Source organism: Centruroides vittatus, unplaced genomic scaffold, assembly GCF_030686945.1.
Source record: "Centruroides vittatus isolate TY-2023 unplaced genomic scaffold, ASM3068694v2 scaffold_450, whole genome shotgun sequence".
NCBI classification, from domain to species: Eukaryota; Metazoa; Arthropoda; class Arachnida; order Scorpiones; family Buthidae; genus Centruroides; species Centruroides vittatus.
In genome coordinates this window covers 3,608,553-3,628,628 of record NW_027122709.1, presented here as the reverse complement: position 1 = coordinate 3,628,628, position 20,076 = coordinate 3,608,553, and the positions used below count along the sequence as shown (strand labels likewise).

General features: G+C 30.2%; 1 protein-coding gene across 1 annotated transcript in view; it reads right to left on the bottom strand.

The window, feature by feature from the left end:
• Npl4 (nuclear protein localization 4) overlaps nt 1-20,076 on the bottom strand; it is a 71,202-nt gene that overhangs the window by 8,152 nt on the left and 42,974 nt on the right. Inside the window, exons 8-12 of the mRNA XM_067287360.1 lie at nt 13,381-13,560; nt 9,550-9,708; nt 7,378-7,504; nt 4,790-4,950; nt 1,178-1,351 (exon numbers count right to left, since the gene is read on the bottom strand). Coding sequence (XP_067143461.1) covers nt 1,178-1,351; nt 4,790-4,950; nt 7,378-7,504; nt 9,550-9,708; nt 13,381-13,560 — 801 coding nt within the window. The remainder of the gene's footprint in view (nt 1-1,177; nt 1,352-4,789; nt 4,951-7,377; nt 7,505-9,549; nt 9,709-13,380; nt 13,561-20,076) is intronic.

Here is a 20,076-nt window from a genome sequence, read left to right as displayed (position 1 = left end):
TCTTATTATAATTATGAAAGTTTTTGTTATGATTCGCAGATGATCCTGTAGTATGTTAAATTTTCAAACATGATTCTAAGTAAAATACTTGTTCATGCTAAGTCTACTGCCATTTTGAATTTTAAAAATTGAGTTTTCAAGATAAGTCAGATGAAAATCTAGACTGACTCATCGTTCTCCCCCCAAAAATTTATGCAATTGTACATTTAGGAAAGTTTAGCTCAAGTGAATAAATTCAAAAATTGGTTAACTCGTGATGACGACGATATTTGTTTGGTGCCTTGCATCGTTTGCCAAACCTCAATTTAGTGTTAAATATAATGAAATTAAGGCATTTACGAGGCATGCCAATCGAAAGAAGCACACCTTCTCATTTACCTTCCCCCGTCATTGCGTCATCAACCCTAGGGGATGCGATGGGATTGTTCTTTGAATAAAAAAGAATTAGTGCAACACTACCCTCAAAGAATTTGCAGCTATTAATTTATTTCAGATAAAGATTACGAATTTATTTGAAGTACACAATAAAAGCAGGCATATTCAAATATAAACAGAGAATTTTCAGGGTTTTTTTTTTTTTTTGAAAGATTGGAAAATGACTGGGAAATGCAGAATCATTCTTAAGCTAAATGTTTATTAATTAACGAATGTACCATGCTCCTAATAAACTTTATGATTTATAATACATTTTAGTTTAGAAAAATGAAAGTACTCAAAAAAATCAGAATTGGGAGAAATTTGGTATCGTCCCATACCTAGTAAACACGTGCCATTTGGCAGTGTGAATATACTGAATTAAATCTTAGTAAAATGTTGAAATTGTTAAAAGCTCAACATTAATTTATATTTACTCTTTTAATTAAAAAAAAATGTATGTATTTTAAAATATTTTCAATTATTATCTAAAAAGAGAAAAATTCATTAACAAAAAACACTAATCTACTATATAAAAGCTGAAAAAATGGGCAGTCTCTTTCTTTCTGTCATGGTGTTCCAAAAACGGCCACTAGGGGCGCCCCTAGCTATTATTTAAATTAACAATATAAATTATTTTATATTTTTATATATGAAAAGCTTTTTAAAAAATTTATATTAATATAAAAATATTATTTTCTTTCTCAATTTATTACAAAAAGGTTAAAATCATAAGATCAAGAAATAAAGACTATAAACTTGCCTGAATATGGCCTTCAATCAGTCTATTTTCGACCGGAAACGATCGAACGGTCGAATCCACGACGAATGTGTACTGTGGTTCCACCGGGGTGGATGCCGGCACGTCCAGCAGTAAGTACTCCACAGGAAAGGGTCTTGCTAGTTTACTAACTTCATTTCCGTAATTGTCTTTTTCCTAAGATAAAAGTTATGTGTTACATTAAAAATGACAAAATAGAAATTTTAAATTTATAATAAATCACAAAACATATTTCACTTTGAAAATAATATCTAAAAGGCTAAAAGAACAACCTTTAAAATAATCTACATAGTCATGGTTAAAACCAGGACAAATAATTAAAATGTACTAGGAGAAAATACGAGTGCCCCGATGCCTTTAGGCAAATTGATCTTCTCTTATCAAAAGATAAAGAGGTGGGTGAGTTTTAAAAATAAGGCTGTGGTGATGGCTTCTATGAACTGTTTAAGTGCAATACAGACTGCACATTATTCAGCAGAGAACGTCATTGTGGAAAGTTGGATGTTTACCACAACATTACAGCATACCCATGATTCCTGTATGATCTCTCTTTGAAACTATTGATGTATATGAAAGTAAAATCCATTTCTGATAAGTTCCACAAATAACAGACAGTATACATAGTAGTGGATCATTTGATATTTGGGAGAGATTGGAATCCATTGTGACCTGTACAGTAAGCAGGGTGCAAGAACATGGAAAAGGATCTTGATTATGCATTTGACATGAGACTCTGCACTTAAAATGCATCATTGGCACTGTTTTTATGTACAGATGCTCTTTATACATCTCCCATACAGAAACTGTATGTTGAGGCATTAAATCTCAGCTCTATTAGGAGGAAGCAGTTGTCTTTCCTTTAAGCTATAAAATTATGTTTGCTGAAAAATCATCTTGCAGATACTGTTTTTGAGCCTGATTTTCCATACTATTTCAAAATAGACTTTATATTCTATCCTTTAAGATGTGCATTAATGTAAATATGAATGTCAGTTCCCCAAGATACTGAGAACAAAAGTTTTAACATATTCAATACCTTGGTGCAACTCTTCTTCAGATAATGCAAAGAGGAAGGAAATGTAAGCTTTTTATCAAAGAACACACCCAGAAGTTTTGGGTGTGTTCTTTGAGGGATCAAAGGGGGGGATTATCATTGAAAAATAACTCTGGGCTGCAGTTTGACAGAAATAAACACAAGATTTTTTCTGTATGGAGAATGAGGATCCATTATTTTCTGTCAAAATAGATTTTATATTGATTTTATTTAGTACCTTCCAATGCTTCCATTGACTGACTAAACATTGATATATTTCAATTACTTAAGCTATTATTTCTCTCAATTATAAAGTAAGAGAATATTCAACTTAAAATACAGTCATAATTTGAAGAAAATCTATGGTAATTTCAGCATACTTTCTCTGAATTATGAATGTAAAACATTCTTGAAACAAGTTTTAATAGAAAATATCTACAAGTTATAAATTTACTGTTAAATTTCAATGAAAAAAATGATTTAAATAATGCATTTTTTTGTAATAAACTTTAATCAATTTAAGAGCTGCCACAAACTACAGGAAGCAGCAGCTAGCATACGCTCCCAAGCCCCGTCTTTTTTCCCATGAGGCTATGAGCCGTTTTTTCTAGGTAAGCTATGCAGGCACGAAGCAGCTGCAAACTACACAATGTCTGCTTGTGTAACGTAGCCCACATGACATGGATTCCACAGATGTGGATTGGCTATAGAACAAAGATTTTATTATAACCTATACTTGTAATCAGTCAGTTTTCGTTCTGAACTTTGAAACAGCATGGAAAAACATGCCTACTAGTTAAGCCTAACTAGGCTCAACTAGCCAAAAACTATTTATATATAACTATTTACATACAACGTTTATACTATTTTCTTTTCAATACTGAACTATTAATCATGTAATTTATGTATATTGATAAAATTCTATTATTTCTTTTCGACATGTTCATGTAGTCATCCATCTTCCCGCTCTCTCTTGCTAGTGTGACTGCTCTCGCTGTTGAATTCTGTGAACAGCAAGTGTACTCTCGTATCGCTGCACTAGCAAAGGAAAAACCGTGTGGACAAGAAGAAAGGGGCAGAGCCTTTGACGTCATTGGTTGTGCTAGCGCACATTTGTTAACATTTTGCTCTTGCAAAGCACTAGTTTGCAGTGGCTCTAAGAAATAAAATACAGTGGGTGATCAGTTAAAGAACAGTTCAGTTAATGAACAAATTGGATAAAAAACACCTTCACAAAATATTTTTATGGTCAGACAACGAACACCTCATAGAACAAACACAAAAAGAAGTGATGTAAAATAATGAATATCGATTGGTCTTCCCTTGTCTTCAGGCAACAATTTGAAACTTTTTGAGTGCGGGAGACGTCGACATTGACACTCAATCAGGTATGTACTGATCGGATAGTATTCCTCCAAACTTTGAAACTCTCCCTTGTAATTCCAGCCTTTTATTTTTCTAACAGAAGCAATTCTTTTATAGTATTTGCGAGACTGTCGGACAGGTACTCGTTAAGTTTTGTGTCAATTTTTATTTTCGAAAGGTGAGAGTATAATAGCAAAAGTAGAGAATGGGCAGAAGATGTCTGATGTTGCTGGGCAGTATGGCTTATATAGGTATACAGTAGACTGCAGTTCAATCTTATGTAAGAAAGACACAGTATAATCAAGAAGACTCAAGCAGCTAAAGGAGTAACAAAAATCATATCTGAGAAATAAAGAACATTGAAGAGCTCATAATGGAACCTGAAACTGATCTGACGACAGAAGAACGCCAACAAACTCACCAAGATATGTTTTCTTCTGAAAAAGAGGATTAATGCCGATATCTGCTATTAAAGATCTTTTGAAGAAGGGAGGATGTCAGAACAATGGTCTTAGAATGGCATCCAAACCAGGTCAAGATTAATAGGTGTAGGGATCTCTACAATTACAATGCTATTAATTACTTTTGAAAAATCCTGGAGAGAGAAAAGCAATCGACATTGGACAGATTCTTTAACCCCCACAAACAGAAAAACATGACTAATAAAAATGCAAGACTGTGTATATATGTATTTTTATTATTATACATAAATAAACAGTGAGAAAGTATATTTTTTATTTTTTGGGGTCTCCAGAATGAATTAATCAAATTCCCATAAAAACCTAGGGTAAATCAATATTCGGTTAACGAACAATTCGGATAGCAAACAAAGTCTTGGACCAGATTGTGTTCATTAACCAATCACCCACTGTATACTAATAATATATTAAACAATACATTGTGATCAATTCATGAGTATACTAAATATTCCAAATCCCAATACATAGATACTTCTTTTCTTCCAAATGGTTCTATATTATTTAATAAATTATTAAAATTATAATTATTAATTTAGATAAGAGATTGCACCTAACATCTACCTCTAGCTCCAAATTGCTTAGTATCTAATCATTAGTAATAGCAGATTTATAGCCCGATTAAGGCAATTGTTTGGTTGAGTTTCAAATCATGATTTTACAAGACAAAATCTGTCATTATTTTAGACAGATATATTTACAGATAATACATTAATTTACCTTATAAAATACATCAGGAATGTACTGTTCATTACTAGATTCTTTAACATATGCTAACTCTGGTGCATCTTTGGTAGGGATTAAGCAATTGTGCTTCACCAATGCCATACACTGGTTTGACACTTGATATCCCTCCGTGTGGACGTGGTTGTCTTGATCTCCTGTAATGACAATAAACTGAACAATTTTAATTCAGATCTTTATAAAAAAAAAATTATAATTATATTACACAGATGTCTTTCACATAAATATATTATTTTAAAAATTCTTAAAAGTAATAATGTTAAAATAAATTTATTTGACTGTCTAAAATTTTTCCAACAAAATAGATTCTCATTGATAAGAGAGGATCTAAGATCTTGTTTTCAGTTAAACACTTTAATATAAAATTTAGAAAAATTTAAAACTAAAAGTTTTTTTTAATTCAACATATTTTGTACTATTTCATCATCAATTTACAAGACAAGTCTGTTTGCAAAAAGACAAGAAATCCTTCCTTAGTACATTTCTTAAACCAACACTAAAATATTACCTCCTCTTACCATGTACTCTGTACTTCAATATTAATTTAAAAAGGGTAAAGGAAAATGGTGTCTCTACAGATCTAATTCATGGAAAATAATTAGTCAAGTGTAAAAGTGTCGTTATGAAAACAAAAAAATCTAGAATTCAAAGTTTTAGGATGTTCTTGTATTAAAAAATTGGAATTTATTTTAGGTTTTTATTCTATAACAATATACTAATTAATATTAATGTGCGAATCTAAAGATGAGTGATTAATTTTAACAGATTTTGTTAAAATATTTATTAAATATAATTCGTTAATTTTATTTGTTTTGTAAAAATTGTATTAAGTTGAAAAAGGAACTTCCTGTTCAGTTGGAGGAAGATAACACAGTTCCTTCAAAAACAATAGCTTGGTGTGGGATTTCTCACACACTAAGCTATTGTTCCGCAAAAACCGCCCAACTTTTGTCGCACGTTGGAAGAGTGAAGGTCTTATTTTAAACAATTTGATTGGAGAAGATTTCTAATAAAAGGTGAAAGGTCACCCTTGAATGATAGCTAGATCAGATCTGCTTAGTTTAACTTAAGTCAGTTTAGCTCAGCTCACAGGTGTTCATCAAGCTTTGCCCTTGACCTTTCATGAGAACAGTTTAGACTCCATGTATTACAGCCATATAGTTCTGTAAATCTGTGTACTCTCCTCAAACATCATCACATCTCTCACATGGAAGACTGAATGTCACTGAAGATAACATATTTTTATAAACTCTCTCTTTCCACATGTAATAATTTAGTTAGTGGATTATTAGTTCAAGTTCCCCCTTTTAAGAAAGGTTTTATTATAATTAGATATTTTTTGTTATTCTAACATGTCTTATATCTTATCTTTGTATATAAGGATTTTGATTAAAATATATTTATTAAGTAAAGTTAATCATTTGATTTATTTGATTTTCTTGAACCTAACTCCATTGCCTTACCCACATTTATAGGAGGGTCTATTTCACCCTCCTCTAAATTCCAAAAGTTAGATAAATGTTCATTCATCTCTTAGTCTGCGTAATTGACTAAGTGGTGTCAGGAATCCTGATTCTGAGAGATTTTACCAATTTTTCAGAATACAAACAGTCATCACAAATGTGTGATGATGTCAACTAGAGCCCTGAACATCTACATTAATATTAAAACAACTTAATGAAGAAGTTTCATTTAGAAAGATTTATATTAAACATTAAGATGAAATATATATTTTACTACTATTTCCTACTACTAATGTACACAATTTAATTACCTGATAGCCTAGACCAGAAAATCAAGTGTTTTTCTTAAATTAGAAAATACGCAATTCACTAGGACTCATGAATTAATTATTAATTTTTATATTTTCAAAACTACTAAGAATAGAACTTTCTACATCTCTTTCTATCTATTAATAAGGATTTATTAATAGCAGACTAAATAAAAAATTAGAATTTTTCTGCTGCTTTAGTAGTTTTCTAAAAATGCTTGTCCATGATTTGATAAAAGCCTTTTCTAAACCAGTAACACTAGATCCAGAGCAGACAAACCTAAAACCAACAAGAAAGTTAACAGATATTTTAAAATCTGTTCATAAATTATTTGATTTTAATTTGTATGTTAAGAAACATCCTACTATCATGCAGTAATTACATTCAGATAAAGAAATTGTTGATGGTACAAAGATGATTTCTGTTTAGGTAAGTTTCCTATTAAATACTTTGCTAAATCTTTGAACAGGAATCTTGACTAAAGAAGTCAAGACTTTATGATTCAAACTAATTTCAAAGAAATATGAGAATTCTTGCCTAAAAGACTGTTGTAACAGTTTCATGCCAGTACTGGTTTTATTATGTACATAAGCCAACAGGTCAAATGGTTACTAATGTGCATGAAGCTTATATCATCAACAAAATTAGGTTATAGTTAATGTGGGAAAATGAACTACATTCATTAAGAAACCAATATAACCAATTAACATATAAAATTAACTATAATAAAAATAAAACAAATTATGTACCATTAAAAACATATTCAAGTTGAAGAATTTTTTAAATTGATACCTGTTACACAGACAGTTACAAATTTTGAACCAAAATAACCATCTGAAGATAATCTGCAAGGGTTGGGATGTTGATTTTGAAAATATCCAGCCATTATACATTCTTGGGCACTCAAAAAATATGTTTTCTGGAAAAAAAATGGTATGGTATTACGTAAAATTAAAATAAAATTAAATAAATTAGAAAATTACTAGAAATTATCTGCTTATAGATTATTTTTGCTATTACACATACTAATTAGAGAAATGACAATATTAAATAAAAATACAAGCACTTCTCAATTTAGGAATATTCACTGTAACAAACATCACAGCAAATATACCAGATGATCCTTCAACTGTAAATAATACACTCTTAGCCTATTTAAGTGAGAATTTTGATTAAAAAAAGAAACCAATTTTAAAATCTCATATTTTAAAAAAAGGAAGAACCCCATATGTTTCATTATCAGATTCTTTACAGTCTACTTCATCTGCAAATGGAACAATTTGCACGAAAAATATGGATGATGAATCAGAAAACAAAACTATTAATGGGTGAAATGTTATTAACAATAATCAAGTGTACTTTTATATTTGTTCTTTGATTTTATTAATTATTTCTGTTTCTTTAAATAATTAAAGATATTTAATATATAAGAAACACAGAAAAGTAACAGATCTTATATCGAGAAGTGCCTGTATAAAATTTTAGAAAAGATCCATTAAAATATGCATTGATGTCAAGAAAGTGGTTTCAAAACAAAATAAACGTTATAAGAATAGAGAATATAAATTTTTTGTTCATTTCTGAAGGGAATCCAGAGATACTATCCAATAATTTATTTTTGGTAATGTAGCATCTAAACATTGTAGCAATTTACATAACCAAGCTTCTTCAAATGCTCAAATATAGTACTGTTTGATGATTTTACTATCTCTGCTATCTCCCATGTCAAGTAACAATTATTTTCAATTAATGTTTCAATTGGTTATCTTCAATGATGACAATCTTCCCAAGCATGGAAAATTTCTGAACTCGAAATCACTGGTTTTGAATTTAGCACGCTACTTGTGAACAGTTGATCCAGCTAAAACTTTATCAGCATAAAAGCAAATATTTGTTTATTACTTATACAGTGTTTTTACTTTTCTGGTAACAGAAGAATGTTAAATATCAAAAATATAACTTGTTTACTTTCATTTTCACAACAACGGAGTAAAACAATTTAATCCTAACACTTTTTACTGACATGTTTCAAGGTCACCTTTCTTTGTATGTATGGATTTTGTATTCTTTAATAGTTTTGATATCTTAAGTGTACAGTAAAACCTTGATTTAACTGGCAAAATTTTCAGTCTATGTTTTAGATCATATACTTATTTATTTACTATCTAAGAACTACAGTGACTACATAAACAATAATACATATAGACAACTTTTCTATGAAATTAAAGTTTTCATACACACTTAATTTTAATTACGCAAATGTTTCACATAAGTAAAAACAAATAAACTAACTAATTTGTGAATTTTTTAACATGTGCATTTGGAAAAACCTGCATTATTATATAATGGACTTTTGGCTTTAATGGACACACCCTTGCCTGAATTAGTTTGTTAAGTTGAGGTTTTATTGTACTTCCCAAACAATCCAACAAATCATCAACATTACACCACTTCACATTTTGACTTAGACTTTTTAGAGTAAGCATGGCAATAACTCTATGGATAATGTGACACTGTTTTGATGTGAAATTGAGTTAAAACTAAAAACAAGATTTTATGTAAATTTTAAAGAAAATGTGGCTACTACAGATAACTAATCTTCAAATTTGTCACTTATAGTCTTACAGTTTTTATTATCTTGTTTATTTTAAATTACTTATATAAATATATTAAGGATCTAAAAAGTGAGCCGTAGAAAGTCATAAAGGAGTTCATACAGTATGGAACATAGTTATCACATGCCTGTTCTAGAGTGAAGAGCAAAATTAGCTGATTACTAAGCATAATAATGATTTAAATAAATAACTGAAGGAAGAAACTGCCGTCGAAAGTATCAGATACACATAATACAAATTTCAGACTTGGATACAACCTACAACTTTTAACTGAAATGAAGGTGACAATATTTTATTCCATATGATATTATATATAAATATATTTAATATAAATATTAAAAATACTTACGGAATTCCTAAGATGTTTCACCGTTCCTTTTTGACGATCTTCAGCAATGAGATCAGTAAATATCCAGCCAACTCTTTGTAAACCTAAGCTCTTGGCCAAAGCATCTACTAACTCAGCCTTATCGTCAGGTAATAGTCTCAGCGAATCTCTAGTTCCTTCCTTAACAGTTAAAAAAATTACATAAAATAATCAATAAATAATAATAATAATAATAATAAATGAAATAAGCATTTGTGGAACAGATAAAGTACTTATTGTGCTAATAGTCCTTTCTTGCACAAGCATCATGCTACATACATAGAAGTCTTGAAACATTATTGTTTTAAAACAGCACATACCACAGTACAGAAAGCCACTATACTAAACACAATTCTCAAACACAGATACACACAAACAGCATATAAACAAAATCTTAGCATGATCTGTAGTTATGCTTTGACCTTAGTCTGGCATAGCATTTTGTACTGGTATATAAGCTGAGAAGGGTACACTTTACTAACACCACTGTAATAATAATAGTAAGTTTACAGTTTTAAAATCAGTAGAGTTTGTTCAAACTTATAACTAAGAGGAAAATAGATAACTGTTTATCCCTTATTTATTAGTTAACTAATCTTGAAAGCCATACATTGCTAAATGCCAGTACCATGATCTAATGAATCTACTTTTCACCAACAAGTATAGTGATATTGTCAATAAAGTTATTCACCAGAAGGAAAAAGAAAATGACCTCTTGTTACAACACAATTTCCAGAACATTAATTAAAGACTGTGTGGCATAATAGTCTGAGAATGCATGAATCCCCACAACTTTGGCATCCTGCAGTTTTGCAATGACACCACTAAAGTCAGAGGCTAAATCCAACTTCTAAAGCAATTTCTATGCCCTACACAACAAATTATTTCATCAACAGCCTAGTATATTTCAGTACTATAAATTAGCACTAAATCATGTCAAAATTACAAAACCCTAATTAGCTACAGTCCGTAAAGAAATTATAAACTCAAGTGAAAATTTTCTGTGTTTTAATTTCTTTTCATTCACAGTCAATTGTTGCAGTATGAGATGATTTTAATTAGTCTTAAGAATATATAATGAAATAAACAAGTCTTTGTATTGTATACAATCATTTTAATAAACAATCAAAAATTTGAATTGTTACAATTTTTTGTTGTAAACAATTTATAAACTCAAGGGTGATTTAGTAGGTTTTTAATACTTTGTGGATCCTCCCTTGTTGTCAATTACCTCCACAACTCGTTTAGGCATTGAATCAAGCAGGTTTTGAATGTCACTTAGTTTAATTTTGTCCCAGGCATTATACAATGCAACTTTAAGTTCATCGGATGTGTTGTATTGTTTTCCATGGTGATAAACTAATGCCACAAGTTGACTCCAAAGGTTTTCAATGGGATTAAGGTCTGGACTATGTGCTGGCCAAACCATCACTTCAATTTTTTCATGTGAAAACCACTTTGTAGTACTGGCTGACTTGTGAACAGATGCATTGTCCTGTTGATAGATCCAGTCTTGACTACCAATGAGAGGACCAAATGGGATTAGATGTTCATATAACATAGCTTGGTACATCTCAGAATTCATTTGCCCATAAATGCCAAATCTGTTTTCCCTTCATATCCGATTGCTGCCCAGATCATTACTGAACCTCCACCTTGTTGTCTACTGAATTTGACCCTGGGATTCTTTCTTGTATCATGCCAATAATATGCTTGGCCATCTCGGCCATCCAGGTTAAACTTTTTCTCATCTGAGAAAACTATTTTTCTCCATTCAGTTGTCCAGGTAACATGATCTTTTGCCCATTGCAGCCTTGTTGACTGATGTAACTCTGTTAGCTTTGGTTTGGACTTCACTTTCATAAAGTTTATTGTTTTATTCTTTCTCAAGCTTTTCCACACAGTTTGGTGGGGCACTGGAGTTGGTAAAACTGCACCTATCTCACGAGTAGACAATAATTCGTTTGTTGCAAGACTAGCAATGCGGCGATGGTCACGAGGCTGCAGACTTGGTTTTCGTCCTGTACGTTTAATTTTGCTATAATTGCCACCCTTTTTTAATACATTTTGTACTGCAATTTGAGATCTTCCAAGTTTTAAAGCAATTTTACGAGTTTGCCATCCTTTTCCCTTAAAGAAATAGATTTTTCGTATTTCACTTTCAGTTAAGGTTACTCCCCTTGGCATTTTTTCACTTTTTTAGTTTGAATTCTTAGACTCATCCAAAATGTTACACATACTAATTTACATAAATACATGCATAGTGGATTGTTCCATTCAATGGTAATAATCAGTTTTCACCCTTGAGTTTATAAATTGTTTACAACAAAAAATTGTAACAATTCAAATTTTTGATTGTTTATTAAAATGATACAATACAAAGACTTGTTTATTTCATTATATATTCTTAAGACTAATTAAAATCATCTCATACTGCAACAATTGACTGTGAATGAAAAGAAATTAAAACACAGAAAATTTTTACTTGAGTTTATAATTTCTTTACAGACTGTAGCAAGTGCATTCATGTGCTCCCCTGGCCTGGAAATAATCCAGACTTATCACCTATTTGGTGCTGAGTGAAACAGAAGATGGATCAAAGATGATCACTAATACTTCAGCAGTTGTGCACACTTTTGGAAACAAGCCTATTTAAAGTTTAGAAAATAAATCTAATCTTTCATTTCATGTGTCAAGTTAATAATTAACATCTACAGGGTAGTTTCAAAAAGTTCATGGAATTATTTCCTCCCTTGTAAGATAGTGTGAGAGAGCTGGATGTTGTGTTATCAGAATTTGGAATGGTATGGTCACAATTACACCATTTCCTTTCTGTAGCAAAAGCAATCTTTTCTGATGTGAAAGTAATGTCATTGGAATTCAAAATGGTATCACTGGGCAGCAAATATCAAATTTTTTTTGTGTTTTGCTTCAGAAAGCTCCCTCAAAAATATTAACAATGTTTCAGAAAACTTACAGTAATATTACCATGAAGACATCATGTGTGTATAATTGGCATAGGCAACTTCACGAAGATCTTGTTACTGTTAACAATTATCCGAATAGTGGACTCCTTTCAACCTCAACATTGCACATTTTGAAAGTCTATTGTACTAAAACTGTAGATCAACCTATTTTTCTAATTTGTCATGTTTTGTCTATGGACAAGATAATTAGCTCTCTTTAATCATAAATGCCATCCTTATTACAAAGTAATACTTTCACTTTATATCACTTTGTTCTGAGTCAAATTTCTTGGTGATCTAAAAGATTTTTATAGTCTAAGATTTTATAACTAACATGCACACACAAACATATGCATTCTTTCTGAAAGATACAGAAAACAAGTTATCTATTAAACTACATAATATACAAGAAATTAAAGTCTAGAAGATTGTTATATATATAATAAATTATCATTACAATTTGTAATATATTATTAGATAAACAAGACGGTTACTTTTTATATAGAAATAAATTTTTTAAGTAAGTACATATTTTTTGAATAATTGATTATTTCCAAAAGATTTTAACCAATAAATAACTGAAACTGAACAACTGAAATAAAACATTATTAAAATAATATAAAAAAACCATACTTCTTTCCTTACAGAAAGTAAACTTATTTGTCATAAGTAAAAAGCATATGCAACTACCGATTTTTCAGACTTAAAATTATACATCATAGGAGAGATTTAAACAGGTGCACTGTTATTTCGAACAGAAATACGGTGCATCTGTTAAAATATTTATTTAATTGACAATTATTAATTTATGTACTGTGCTATAAAAATAACAATAATAATTATTTACTTGAGGTGGTTCATAAATAGCTACTACAGATGCTTTAATTCCAAGAGGAACATCTTTATGTATTTCATATTTGCCATATAAATACCCCAAACGTTGATGGCCAGTACAGCGCCAGTAATCTAAAAAGCGTTCTACAAGAAAAGTATTCTCGAACATTACGTTATCTACATGACGATACCTCTGGAAATATAAAATGAAAAAATTATTGTCAAACTTAAATTTTTTAAAATATGATCTAACTTAAAAAATATAAATTCCAAAAATTATTATTTTGAAATAATGGATTCTTGTTAGTCTCAATGTCAATAAGAAATGTTAAACTAAATCCAAGAATTTATTATGATTTTTAATTATTTCATAATTCATTGCAAAAAAAATTTTCCCCGTTTCATTTAGAGCTTTACTAATAAATCATCATTTAAGACAGGCAATTAAATAATATATGAACAATTACTAAATGAAGGTTTTTTTCTTTTGTGAAGTATCTAAACACCATTTAATTTAGGAAAGAAAATTGTAGAAAGGAGTTTTTCAAAAGTTTCTTCAAAATAGCTCATCAGTTATTCCTAAATAATAAAATGGAATGCAATTATATTTAATTTTATATGATCTTTTATATGTTGATACAGCATTGAAAGATTCAGTCCTAGTAAAGTTCACAAAAGGGTCGTCAGTTTGATCCATTCTGATCAAACGATCTGCCCTTCCTCCCTTTCCAGTAGAATATATCTGCGTTTCTTTCAAAAGTTGCCTTACAACCTTCCTTTGGGCCCAGTTTCCTTAGCTTGGAGGTTGGCCAGTCCGGCAGGAGAGTCAGTAAAGTCCGCCACACTGATGCTGGTTCCAATGATAAGATGATTGTTGTCCAGGCCTTGACGTAATCTTATGCACAACACTTCCAGGTAAGCTCTCCTGGTCCAGAGACAAAAAGAAAAAAAAAATTGTCTGGTGTCCAGAGGTCCTTGTCCCTTCTTTTTAAGGGAATCATCCCGCCCAACAACAGTCCAATCTGAAGCAGGGTCAGTAGCTTGCATCCAGGTCCACTTTCAGATGGGATCCCGCTGTGATGCATCACGCTAGGCTGATCCCCTCTGGAAAAATCAAACTGTCCAGGCAGAAGACAAAATCGCTTTGTCTCCACCAACCATTAGGCCTACATGACAATCCCTGACATAGTTCTTTTCAGCAATAACTAATGTTATCATATTGTTATGTCCTTTTTAAACAGTAATAATCCTGTAGCATCAGAACACTTTAAAAGCTAAAATTAAAATAATAATGACAGAATCTATGAATATAATTGTATATTGAAATAAAGCCATCAAACAGTAGTGTCGAGATAGATAAAAAAAATTAGTTATAAATATTTAAATTTACCAGCTGTTACTTATTTATAAAAATCCATTATACTTCAACATAATGGCAGTTACATAATACAAGCATCATACTTGATCATTCTCATAACTGAACAACAGCACTTTATGATATTCTTCCCATTTCTTTTTGAAATTTGTAACAATTCTTAACTACATTATATTATTTGCAGTTACTTAATCTGTATATTAAAAAATTAAAATTAAAAAGTAAGTAATAACAAATGTAATTTAAAAAGGTATGAACAAAACATTAGTCATCATTTAAAAAAGATGAATTGTTGTTTAAAATCAATAGTTTCCATAGCATTGTTCCCTTCTCTAAGTATCAATGTTAAATTTTGATAACCCTTGTTAACTCTTAGAACAAAATACTTGTCTTTCAAGATTTCAGACTTTTCTAATCAAGTATTAAATGTCTCCTTTTTGCTGGATGATTTACATTTTTGCTAAAAAAATCTATTTCTGTTCCAATATTTCATGTTATAAGTATATATACATACATAATTATATATATACACAATAAACGGCTTCAACTCCTGACAATCTTCAGCAGTTTTACTGACATTTTGCCACGTTGCAATATTTTCTACATTTGTTGCAATTTGTAATAATTCTTTATATAAACAACAACAGTTTTATATAAGTATATAAAGCCACTATAGAGCCAATAAGGCTAGTACACTAGCCTTATTGGCTCTATAGTTATTTATCTATATATAATTTGTAGTTACTTGAATGTAAGATGCACCTTAATTTCTGCATACTTGCTCATGGATTTTTTTTTTTAATTTATTGCATAGTAAAGTTATGTATCACTATCTTCTTGCTTACTGGTGTCAAAGTCAGAAACCTCTTCACTTTCCGTGTTAGGTTCTTCTTAATCAGTACTGGATTCAATACTCATGTCTTCCCACTACTACATTCATCCTCAGTGCTATTTGAAACATTGGTCTCATGTATAAGACAATCTCGCATATAGGACAAGGTGTGACTTTAAGATCAAAATAAAGAAAATTAGATTTACTAATACAATTCTACTTTTATTTCGTTTAATCACAAATAAAATATCAAGTGCACGTAAATGCACACATTGTCCCACAAAAATTACTGGCATTTTAAACTTTAAGGAAAAATCTTGAAAAATTGACAACAACATGATTTGTTCATGTAAAGCTGGACAATTGGAAACCTTTTTTGCCAATTCTTAACAGTCAAATCCACTGTCTGTCAATTATACTTATGAATTTCTCCAAATTCTGATTTCCGAATAATCATCTGTTTTAACGTGGGAACAGATTAAAACTTATATCGGGCTCCAGTGTGATTTTGGAATTTCAATTTAGAATTCAATTCAAAAGCTTTGCTTTTCCTATTGCTATTCATCTTTACTCCTGACAATACACAAGAATGATTCAAACGACCCAAAAATACACAGTTCACAAAAATTACTGCAAAAATGCAAAGAATCCTTCTCTTGCACATATAGGATGACCTAGGTTTTTGAAGCAGTGAAAAATGAATAAACACCGCATCCTATATGTGAGTAAATATGGTATTTCAAGTCATTCTCAATAATTACAAAAGTTAGATGAAAGAAATTTATGTAATTTTAATTAAAAAGGTAAAAGTAAAAATTGATATATAATGACTTAAAAATTAAATTTTTAAATCAATGAAAAATATTTATGTAAAAATTATTATAAACATTTATAAAATACTGAATATAAAAATAATACATTTACTGTGTATCAAATTTAACAGTGATATGACTTGCAATTAGTCTACACATCTGTTGAAAGTTAAGCTACAAAGCAATACAACATCTTATCTTCTTTTGCATTAAATTTTTTAACTGTTTTGTCTACTACTAATGGGCAGAGTTGATTTAAACCCTGGACCAACTTCCTAATCTATTCTGTTCACTTCTTCAAAATCAAGCAAATCCATAATTTATCTAGTTAAATGTTTCTGAAATCTTCTTGGTTGAAAATGTATTTTTCTTCTGATATTTTGAGTTCAACAATTCTTCAGAATATTGCATTAGTTTTGGAGAACAGGTTTGGTGTGATTCTGAGTAAAATTTGAAAAAACTGTTATCAGAAGTTGATTGGCTTACTAACTTAAATGAGGATTACTCTGAACATTTGTCTTAAATTGAAATGAAAGTTTAAGATTTGTACTCTTTCAAGAATGAAAGTGATAAGAAAAAAATCTCCTCTTCTTTATAAAATAGATTTGTAGAAAAAGAACAGAGGAAAAATAATATCATGATTTTCAGTTTATGAGGGACTGAAAAGGAAATGTTAAAAGTAGATAAGGAGTTTCTTAGTAATATATTAAAGATTAATGGTGACAGTGTATTTTATTAAAGCTTTCATAAATCCCCCGAAAAGTAAATTAATAGTATTAAGTTCAGCTATGAGAAGGATGAACTAATTTTCCAAAATCTTATTATTATTCAAAAAAGAGACATTTGCAAGAATGTGAATATTTGACAATCTTGTTTGAAGAGCAAGAATTCATTGTAAGAATTTGTTAACCTATCCGATGTTGAAATTTTTCTCTGTTGTGTGTCGCGCTATGTTGAATTTTTGTTGATGCCTAATGAAAATTACACATTTAAAAAAAATAATCATATTGTCTGAAATTATTTTTTTTTAATTTTGCACAAACAAAATAGATATATTAACAAATGTAAAAACAAAAAAATTATATTTTGGTAGTTAGTTTTAATATAAAAATTATAACGACTAGCGATGTCTAGTTTCAAAAATGTTCCGATGCTGAAACGAGATATCTTGAGGTCTGCAGGTCATTGTTGTGTCGGGAATACCAGGGAGTAGGTTAATGTATCACAGGACAGCAAAATCCAAGGGAAATTTTGCTATTTTCCATATAATTGTTTATTTGTTAATAGAAAAAATTTACTTTCAGTATTGTAGAAAATACATTAATTAGATTGTCAACTTTTTAGTGAAACCAATCCATGCAAGATCCTAAAATGTGAATCACAGTATTGTTATTTGACCTAAATATCAGCTTAAAGTAATTTCTTGGAATTGTCAGGAGCAACTTTCTGCTAATCTAAATAATCTTGAGTTTACTAAACCAGTGTTTTCTAATCATATTATTACTTTAAATGAAATATGACTCACCAATTTGATGAAGATTTATTTTAATACTAGAGGTCCAAATTTTGTTTTTGTGAGTTCAGAAATTTCAGAAACATTGGATGGATCTGGAAGTGGTTTATTATTGTTTTGTGCCCGAGAACTTGGTAGGCTTGATTTGTTGCATTTTTCAAATAATTTTCTTGTTATTAGATCATCTCACGATAAAAATACTTTTACAATTGTGCAAATTTAACAGTAATACTTTACTATTTCTATATTTCTATTTTTGATGTTTTATTACAAGATTCAGAGAATTTCATTTTTACTTTCCAACTTCAAATCTTTTGTTAGTTGGTGATGGTAATGCAAGAATTGAATGCACATTGGATACTTACTATGACAGTGGTAATGTTAAAGTTTTGAATCATCATTCTTCCAATGACCCTACTATTAATCAAAGAGGAAGGCTTTTATTTCAAACTTTTAGAATGTTTTGGTTCTGGCCATCTTCCTGGTTTGATTGTTTTTCAATACATTTTGTCCTTAAAAAAAAAAAAAAGTTTCTTGTAGTGTTCCTAAGAGGATCATGTGAAAACTAGCAAAATTAGCCGATTGCAATGAATTTGTTGAAAGGCTGCACAAAGATCTGAGAATAGAATTCTTTATAGATGTTATGAGAAATTTACTCAAGTTATAATTGAAGTGACAGTTCATTGTAAAATTGTACATTTTATCTATAGAGCCATAGAGTGGCTCAGTTTATTTTGTTTGTTTTTATTGTGCCAATCACCAGACTTCTTACATGTTTTTATTAGTGATGTAACGAATATTCGGTTACTACCCGGTATTCAGCCTATTCGGCCTATTTTTCACTATTCGACCGAATACCGAATACCTAAAAACAGGAGTAAGAAATAACAAAAACACAGTAAATTAATCATTTTGGTAACTTTTATTAATGCTGAAAATTAAACTGTAATTATTAAAGTTAATAAGAAATAGCATCTAACTCTAGTATTAAATTATTTCATAATTAAATAATATTATAGCCTTTATCTAGCCCGATATCTTATGGCATTGATGGCGTGTAGGTTAGAATGTATCGGGCATTAATATTATTGTTTAGTTAATTATGTTATATTCGTATTCGCGTATATTTTTATATTTTTTACGATATTTTAAAATGATTTACGAAACGTTTTATTGAAACTTATCGTATTTAATGAAAGAATTATTTATCTATTTCTAGAAGATGAGTAACTAATATATAATTTATTTTATATATAAAGCAAAGAATGAGCATTTTTCATCATGTGCAAAAGATAACATTTGAAATCATGTTAATTTTAAAAATATTGACAAAAAACAATAGCAACAAAATATCACAAAACTTCACAAATAGAAAACCCCCAATAATATATTTGAACTGTTCCACAACTGGGCAGAAACTAGACCAGTGTTTCCCAACCTTTTTTGTGCTATGCCTCACCTAAGCCTTTCTAAAATTCTTATGCCCCCAACATATATGTTGAACTCTTTTGGAAGGTCTGTCATTGTCGTGTTCGTTGAAGTTTTTCTTGCACTTAATTGCCACACTTATTGTAACCACGATAAAACCCAATCTTTCATCAAAGTCTTTTGCACTTTCCAGTCATTGCCAAACGTGACCTGGAACACTACAACTCACATCTGCCCACCTGGAGGTCTGGGCAAAGAATGTTCTTTCTCCTCTTTCACCAGCCTCAGGGACTTGTTCATCTCTTTGTTCTCAGTGGTTCCCAGAATTGTTAATCCCACCCCAAGGGAAAAGGGTTATAAAGGGAAGTTCTAGAAGGAAAGGGAAACAAAGACAGAAAATTAAAACTAACTTAAATCAATATTTATAATAAATAGGGCGTACAGTGGCTATACGGTTAACTTAAACTCTGGACGAATCCATTTTCGAATTGCCCCCCTTAACAATCAAATTGCCCCACGTTGGGAAACACTGAACTAGACCATATGTCCCCACTAAAGTATATCCTTAGGGCACTATTCAGTCTACAAATACGTAGTAAAAACAAAATTTTAGTGTTAAAAAGATCGATTGCAAATAAAATAACTTATAAGTTATAACTTACATCTAAATACCAACAACTACCGAATCATATCGGGCTATTTACGGCTATTACATAAATTATAAACCAATTTGGCACTAAAGGTAGACG